At 46.1% G+C, this 8,933-nt stretch overlaps 1 protein-coding gene across 1 annotated transcript; it reads right to left on the bottom strand.

The window, feature by feature from the left end:
* Positions 1-3,672: 3,672 nt before the first annotated feature.
* CBX4 (chromobox 4) lies at positions 3,673-8,472 on the bottom strand. Its single transcript, XM_053452853.1, has 5 exons — positions 8,272-8,472; positions 8,146-8,189; positions 7,176-7,241; positions 6,358-6,421; positions 3,673-5,697 (listed from the first exon to the last, which is right to left on the bottom strand). The coding sequence occupies exons 1-5, from the start codon at positions 8,338-8,340 to the stop codon at positions 4,426-4,428; spliced, it is 1,515 nt and encodes a 504-aa protein (XP_053308828.1). The 5' UTR covers positions 8,341-8,472; the 3' UTR covers positions 3,673-4,425.
* Positions 8,473-8,933: the final 461 nt, after the last annotated feature.

Here is an 8,933-nt window from a genome sequence, read left to right as displayed (position 1 = left end):
TTCCATTCCGGTTTAGGCAGTCTTGCTCATGCTCAGTTTTGTCTAATTTGGGACCCAAACACCCTTTTTTCGGAGATAGGGGGGGTGTTAGCATGGCATATTATTGTAAAGTAAATCCCATCTTAAGCTGGCACTGCCCTTAGCAAACAGCCAGCACTTCTTCAGATAAACAGGTTCTGATTCATTACACCAGCCCCTGACCTGCCAGGGATCACAGAACCAAAACAACAGCTGCTAGGGGACTACAACTCCTATCACACTCAGCCACGGGCTTCTGAACCTGAGGATCCCGATTCATGAGCCATTGCTGCGGACACATGTTTAACTCTTTCTTTTAAACAAATCCCTCTCTATCCCCAAGATGAAAGGTAACATGTGGGTTTAAAATGGTTTGTTTGTGGATACAATATTCCTCTATCATATTGTATACATTGTACATGTATTTCTGAGAGGTATAGATGGGTTTATATGATTTTCTCTATACAATACATGTCATGTCCTTTGGTGGTATTTTAATGTATGCAATCGTTTTTATTATACATATTTATTGTTTCTGAACATATGTTTCAGTGTGGATGTGACATTTTGTTGCAATGTGAATTAAAGCTCCGAGATCTATTGAGCGTAAGCATTTGCAACCTTTTAATTAACGAATAATAGGTTAACTGCGCTAAATAATTAGTGACCGAGCGGAGGACACGCGTCATGCACAGTGACGTCAGCAGCGCTGTGCGCACAATGCAGGTACAGTGAGGTCAGAGCTTATCCAAACAAGCCTGGTGTCACCAGTGTCTCCATGTGGTCTCAGAGCGGGTCACGTTTCCAACCAGTAAAACCACCACAAACCAGATCTTGTGGAATTACAGAAGATTTTCCAAGTGATTGTCTGAAATAGGATTAGCCACCACCTGCCCACGCCGGGTCACAGGGACCCGGGTCACTGGTCATCACACACCTTTGAAGAAGAGAGGGCTCTTTGTTAACCCTTTAAGTATCACATTTCAGTAGGGTGCACATGTAACCTTCCAGAATTAAGCGTGGGGAAAGAAAGGGTTAACCCTCCCATTCTTTACTTTTGAGTTTTAAGACAAGTAGTTCAAACTCATCAACTGCACTTAATGCGAACAATGAAGCATGATACAAATAATGAATATTTAGGCAATAAAGAAAAATAAAAATATATATATATATATTTTTTGATGATGTGATCATGTGGTTTTAAATAACACACCTGCAATTAAGTGGCAATTATCTATGCTATATTCAATATGTAGCTTATATATTCTAAATAGCAAATATAATGTGAATTAAATATTTTAAACATCTCTAGAAGCTTCAAACAATCCCAAATTAATGCCTCCTGTCCCCCCCTAGCTGCCCCTGTAAACCAATGTTTCATATAACCATGAGTGTAATTAGGAATTTTAGGTGATCACACCCTCTCCCCCTCCATACCATTAATGTATGATGACAAATCCCCAGCTAATAAACATCTAAATTATTTTAATAATTTAGTGCAGTTTCCAGGAAGACATAACCTACTTCTTCTCTTATTATCCTTGGCTGGCTAGGAGTGATCATAAAGCTTTTGGGTTAATGGCTGTCCAATCCCCTACTTCTAGTATTTGGTGTGTTTGGTTTGTGTGTTTCTAGATGTTGTATTGATGCACAAATTCAGGTTTGTATCCAGAGATCACCAAAGAGGTCTTCTGAGACAGCTAACCTTATATCTTCAGGTAGAAGGTAAATATCCTTAAAGGAGAGCTCCAGTGGCAATTTGTGGCCTCCATACTTACGTGATGACATCGCATGAGACCATCATGACCGTGGTGTTTGGAAGTCCAGAAGGCTTCCAGGGCTGAAGTGCGCTAGGTGCGGGTAGGTAAGTGTTCACGTTAAAACTCCAGGTGAGTAGGTTCAGAGATTTAACCCCTTAATGACAAATAATTGTTTTTAATGGGTTTAGTGACCGCCCATTGTCCTTAAGGGGTTAAATAGAACTGAAAGTGAAGCATTATGTATCACTCACAACCATAATGCTTTATTAAAAAAAAAAAACATTTCGTGCTAGATATCAGGAGCTCCCCTGTAATTGATTTAAGCTTTAGCTAAACTTACTAGAACGGGTCAAAGCAGTGAATGGCCATGGCAAGGTTTTCTTGGCACCTGGGTGGCACAATGTTTAAAACAAGAGGCCCCCGGTCACCTGATACCTGGATAGAGGTTCTCTGTTTGATCTCTGATGGCCTGTGCCCATAAAGTTGTGACACATGTGGAGGAGAACACGTGGATATCTAGCGGTTGTTCCTATTTTAAGACACTTATGTGCTTCTACTGAAAATATTCCCTGGTTGTTGCTAAAAAAGAACTTTGTCGTCTGTCTGGCTTGACCCCACTGAAAACCTTCCACAAATGCACCACACACACAATTAGCAGGGTCTACGCCACAATCTCTATGTAGGTACGTGGCGGACTACTCTGTTGGATGCAGGAACCTCCACCATGGCTGGTTGAACAGCTCCAGCTGCCAGCCTTGACCCCATCTCCTGCATGGACAATTTTGTTGTAGACCAGATACCAAAACATCGGTTTGGGGTCTTATTAATGATTTATGTAACACTGCAACCCTACTCTTCACCTCTGTCCCTAACGAGCGACGCATCTTGAGCACAGAAGGTTATCATGGCCTGTGGTTCCAACAGGTGACACCACCATATAAACAAGATTGGTTTCCACGACGGCGGAGGGGCTACAGCAATATCGGGTCGATTCCGTCTGATGTGCACCTCCCCGCAGGTCAGATCAATGCATGCAGTGTCTGCAGCTGGGTTTGAAGGAACAGGAGAGGCAGGAAGCCCCCCTCCCTGACTCTTCCAGGGCTATTTCAGGGTTAAACTGCTTCTTGTGAGTTGTGGTTTCCGGGAAAGCTCTCTGCAAGCAAAAAAAAAAAAAAACCCTCATATTTGTGTATCACCAAAGCAATCAAGAGCTGCCTTGCAGAGAGAGAGGTGGATGGGCCATGCGTATAATCAGATATCTTAACCAACATCTAGCTCATCGTGGTGCGGCGGCAATGCATACACACCGTGTTATCTATGCAGGCATCGCCTGTAGCCCCGCACTTGGCCAAGAAAGAATCAGTGCAAGGTGGATGGTCCATCGCCCCGCAGCGCTGAACACGGCGGCATTTGCTGAAGCATCGGGATCCAGCGTCTCAGCAGACAGCACGATCCTCTTCCTTGCTCCAGGTTAAACAGAAGGAAGAGGATGATGCAGTAAGATGCAAGATGTTGCTTCATCTCCCCCGGGGTCTCTACTCCTATTAAGGGGACCGCTGCTGCAGCCACGCAATCCCCTGCATGAGACTGCTCTCCCTTGCCACCGTACAGCGGCACACTATTTTTTATCTCCAAGTATACCCTCAAAAACTTTCATTCAGCGCTGATGCATATATATATTTTTGGGATTTTTTTTTTTACCCCACAGCGGGGAGGGTGGGGGATGGAGAGACCATCCACTCTACCCTATTAAATTTGGTCACGCACCTCCCTTTAAACTGAGAAAAGCGGCAATGATTTGTGTATAATCACAACCCCGTAAGAGACACCTGACCCATGAATATGTTTACACGTGAAACACCACCCCATTAAGAACATTTCCACACAAAAGCCATACCAGCGACTGGAGTTCCTTTATAATTAGATGATACAGTATTATTTAGCACCAGAAGTTAGAGGTAACAGAGCCCCAGCATAAAGGCAGCGATGCCTTCCGCTGCGTACACAACATTTCTCCATTTACATTGAATATTTACATCCAAGCAGCTACTGGAAGCATTAAACAATTCTAATAGCAGCATATTCTAGAAAGAGCTTTTTTTTTTTTTTTACATAAACTATTTTTTTTTCCTTTTTCTTAACAATACAGACAAATCTCAAACAAAATATACAAGTTATGACACGGGTTACAGTCAAGGTCATACGTTTCTTTGATAAGGGTAGGAAAATAGTTACTCGAATTGGACACTTTTCGCTCCGATGGGCTTAAGAAACAAAGGAATTGGTTGTATTTCCACATATAAATAAATATGCTTATTAAAAACAAAATATATATATAGAGAGACAGCACACCCATGTATATCATCAGTGGACCCAGACAGCAGATCAAGTTAAGTGCTTTTTTTGTATTTTTTGTTGTTGTTGTTGTTGTTGTTGCTATGACTTCCGTGAACACCCAGGATTGGAGGAAAAAATGGATATATGTACATATATATTTCTCCGCCAAACAGGAAAAATTATACAAAGAAAATGTCTAGTGGCACCATGTGCCACCAAACTGATTGTATCCGACACAATGAAGAAAGGGCAGTCTTCCAAATGTTCTAGAAGTTGTGTCTGTACAGAGATCACTGTAGGAAGAAGATCATCACACAGTTATATACTCCTTGAAGGTGACAGTGAGACAATTGGCGGTGACATCCGTAATAACAATATTCCCAAAGAAAGGTTTGAATTCTGCGAGAGGTTCCTCGTTCGCAGTCTCGATGGGTTGAGGAGGCACGCTAGAGGCTTGGGTCGTGTGTCTTTTCGCTTCCTGGTCACTGTCACATCTAGATTTCACACAACGCAAGTCAATGGGTTCGTCTAGATCCGAGTCCAAAAGGATGACATCCGGCTCTTGCGCGGACACACCTTGATTAGTCTGGTCCTCGAGCCGGCCGGGCGCACTCACACTCCTAGAAGTGAGTGACTTCTTGTAAGGGTCTCTATCCCCATTGGTCTCAGTCAGACACCTTTTCCTAGGATTAAAGTAAGTGACATCTTTAGAAGACTCAGTGCTATATGGAGAAGGGCTAGTCATACTTGGCCATGAATTACTGTCTTTCTTGGTGGTAAGCTGCAAGGGCTGATCGTGAAGTCCATCAGCTGTAGAATACGTCCTCCGTAGCCCTGCCAGCTGTACGGATCCTCTGTCCCCATCCCCTTTACCCTCATTTATTCTAATTCTAGATTCCACTCGTTTTTTCCAATGTTCCGGTTTCTCACCCACCGATCTGCAAGTCATGTCCCCACTTGAGTTGGAGGTGGGCTCCACCCTCCGTCCAGGCTCAGCGTCACATTCCTCCTCAGAGGACTTTATCTTCACAGACTGCATCCCGTTCTCCATGTATTTACTCATGACTATCACAATCCTTCCATTCTTATTTTTATTTTTCACAATCTTCATTTTACCCCCAATCCCGTTTCCAGACGCTTCCTTAGAAGTACTTCCAGATCCTCCACTTGAGAAAGTGTCCCTCTCTACCCCATTTACAGAAGACGCCGTGCAATTCTTTCCTTGAGTCCCGAATTCCATGGATGGGTTGTGCATCCACGAGTCCTTGTGCCAATAACTGCGATCCATAGAGACCTGCGAGTCTTTGGCTGCGATATACTGGTCATGTTTCTTGGGATCCGGTTGATAATGGTGATGCTTCTTGCTGTTTAACTGGTAGTAGTACTTCCTTTTGCTACTGGAGTGATGCTTCTCGGAGTGGTCCTTCCCATTTGGCTGGTACTGGTGATGCTTCTTGCTGTTCAGTTGGTACTGGTGAGGTTGACTCTTGGATATGGAACCAAGGTCAGGTTTCGTCCGGTTCTCCACCAACGAATCTTGGAGATCACTTAGGACGTTGGATCGACGAGCAAATGACGATAGCTGGAAAATAGAAAAGAAAATTATACTGGTGGTTTCTCAAAAGGCATTCACCTAGACACAGCCGAAGTCTTAACAGATCCTTTTCAGACCCATGCAGTCATTGGGAAACAATAACTTCAAAGGACATGGTTAATCCAACAGGAGCACATGACATGTTACCCTACACTTCTCTACCTGAAGAACAAACAACTCTAACTGAAAGGGAGATAACAGGGATGGCCCCCGAGTGACAGGGCATGTCGATTTGCATGAGTTATTCTGCTCTCGGGAACCTTTCAAGAACATGTTTACTTCCCCGACGGGGCAGAATTTTCCATTGGTTACAAAGGAGCAGGAGACGTGACTGACACCAAAAACAATATGTATATAGCAAAACGGGTTTAACTCATCTAACACCACAACACTCTAAAGGAAACAAATGATTTATACACAGACTTTTGTGCTAAAAAAGTACTTTTAATATAGCGCATGGACAGACCTAACCAAGACTGAAGATCAAGGGTAACAAAAAGTTCTTTAACAACTTAAAGCACATCAGGGGAGGTACTGCTCCAGATGCCCCTAATAAAGGTGGTATAGAGGTGGCAGGGGGTACGACCCTCTCTTTTGCAGTTTGACTCGCTTAATGCTTGTTGGTGGAGAAGATGGACTTCAGCTTACCGTAAGGGGATGTTTGGGTTTGGGACCACGTTTCCTGTAGCCCATAATTTGCTCCTGCCTTTCTCTAGAAGAAAACGGATTGATACAGCGTATGAACACACATTCTTTCCCATCAATGAACATAACATACGGTGTAAAATTAAGGGGGGGGGGGCAAAGGCACATTTTTAGAAATTCATCCAAAGCGGGAAGTTACCCGATGAGAACCCAACAGGCTTCTTGGGGATTTAAGCTTATGAAAGAGTCACAAGTGAAAATCAACCATTAGCTCTACAGAGTGGAAACGGGGACGTAGGGTGGGCAGTATTATTCGGCCCCGTTTACAGGATGATGGGGCAGAGCAGAGCTTAGAGGGCATCCATGAGCCAACTGCCCTGGCACAGGGTCCTAAACCCTGTGGGAAGCGCCAGCAGATAGGCACAGCCCGGTGAACAGTAAAGGGCACGCATCAGAATCCATGCTAATGATCTCATTAGGATGCAAAGGGTCGCCTTCGTGAAATTCAAAGCTCGGGAAGCCCTGCTCCAGACTGTTTACTTAACGTCAAAATTAGCCAAGAGTGGTTTTCTGGAGGGGGGGGGTGGAAAGTAATTTTCTTACAACCCCCCCATCCTCAAATTATATCCCTTCTTAGCGTCGTATGTTTGCACTGTGATGGGGTAATAAACCAAGCACCTGCAAGGCAATTAAGAAGAGCTCCGCGCAGAATCAAAGCCCCGCCATTAGAATATAGAAGTAATAGATTGGACGCCCCCCCCCTCCCGTAAATAGGAGTTTATGGGTATAAAGAGGACCGGATATTCCAGATCGTCTCTCACCTGTTCTGAAAGGCGACGAGGAGCCGGGGGTCCAGAATATTTTCTTCTGGCTCCCATGTGTTGTACCTAAAAATGAAAAAGAAAACATAAGAAATCTCTACTTTGGATGAAGACAGAAGTCTCCTGCAAACCCAGAACCCAATCACCGGTCCTATCCTGACGAGCGAATCCCAACCGCTCCAGAACGTTAAACCGCATTGGAATGTCGGTTCTGGAAGAGAAATGGCTTCCGGCGCGTTCGAGAGACAAGCTGCCGTGTAGCAAGCAAGACGCCTTGCCGAGTTAAGACTCGAGTGTCCTCACTGCTGATACTCGGGAACAGCACCGGTGCCAGCTGCTGAATCTAGTGATTAGCGCACAGTGCGAGCGTGTGTGTGTGTGTGTGTGTGTGTGTGTGTGCGATGGGGGTTTAAAGTGTGTAACAGTCGCCGAGAGCGAGCGAGAGGAGGAGATGGAGGGAGAGGATAGGAAGCAGTGAAAGAAATTCCAGCCTTGGCAGAAAGTGAGCGCCCCCAACCCCCCACTCCAGACCAAGAAAGTGCCAGCCAGATCCTAACCCCTTCCATGCCAGCGGTGGTTTCTTACGCCTGCAACGCAGCACCGGAGCTGCGATCCCCGCCTCTAAAACATTAACCCGTCTGCAACCGGAAATTTAACCCCCCCCCATTTAAAGCAAAGGGGGTGATTGCAGCAGATCACGAGCCTCCAGGGTAGTGAGAGTTGTGATCCTGGGCACAGCAGAGGAATGCGCGCACACAGCTGGTAACGAGTCGCTCTGCAGTCAGGACGCCTGCATGCCAGGAGGCAGCAGCTGGATCCGCTTCTCATACGCAGAATAACGCGAGCATTTACAGCAGCATCCCCACTTACACACTGCGGTGTACTCTGCACTGTGCACACTCACCATTAATCTACATGCATATTTAAACGCACGGTATACTATATTATATTTATACACCAGTATACTTACTTAGAGGACCAGCCCCGCCACTTGACCAGGTACTCCACTCTACCCTGCAGGAGAAGGATGCACAGATGAGACGAGTGCCCGGCAGACCCTCCACTGACCCCCCGCTGCCCGGTTAGCCCACCTTACCTTGCGAATGCGCTTCTTCTCGATGCTCTCCACTGCAAAGACGTGCTCTCCCGCGGCAGGCAGCTCCATGCTCCCGCAGCGGAGGGCGCCGGGGCCCACTTGCAGCCTGCTGGGTATAAATACGAACGGTTCTAGTGATGTCTCGCTCCAGGGTCAGGGCTCCGCTCTGCGTCAGGATCCGACCCGCTCCGGTGTCTCTCGCACTCTGAGCTTCCGCGCTCTCCGCAGCACTACTCAAGCAAGGCTCGCGCTTTGACGTCACGAAGGTGGAGCTTCCACCTGTCACCGAGCAACCAGTGGCAGCTCTGATTGGCGCCGGCTGCTGGAATAACCCGCCCACCCCGAGAAGAGTTCAGCTGTAGATGGGGGGAAGGGGAGAAAGACAGCGAGAGATGGGGAGAGACGCAGAGAAATGGAGAGGGAGGGAAAAGATGATGAAACCCGAATCGTAGTAATAAGGGCATGTGCCAGCTTTCGGGACCCCCATTGGTGGGAACTGACATTCCAGGCAGGCTCAGCCAGAAACTGGCAGACTGAGCATAATGGGAGTTGCAGTCCACACCACCAGGGTCAGAAAGTACCAGTGTCTGTGATATGAGTCATAAACAGCGGGTGCTAAAAACGCAAAATTACGTCACTACGCGAAACACCTCTGCCAGGGC

This window comes from Spea bombifrons, chromosome 13 (assembly GCF_027358695.1).
Source record: "Spea bombifrons isolate aSpeBom1 chromosome 13, aSpeBom1.2.pri, whole genome shotgun sequence".
NCBI classification, from domain to species: domain Eukaryota; kingdom Metazoa; phylum Chordata; class Amphibia; order Anura; family Pelobatidae; genus Spea; species Spea bombifrons.
This window is presented reverse-complemented; position numbering and strand designations above follow the sequence as displayed.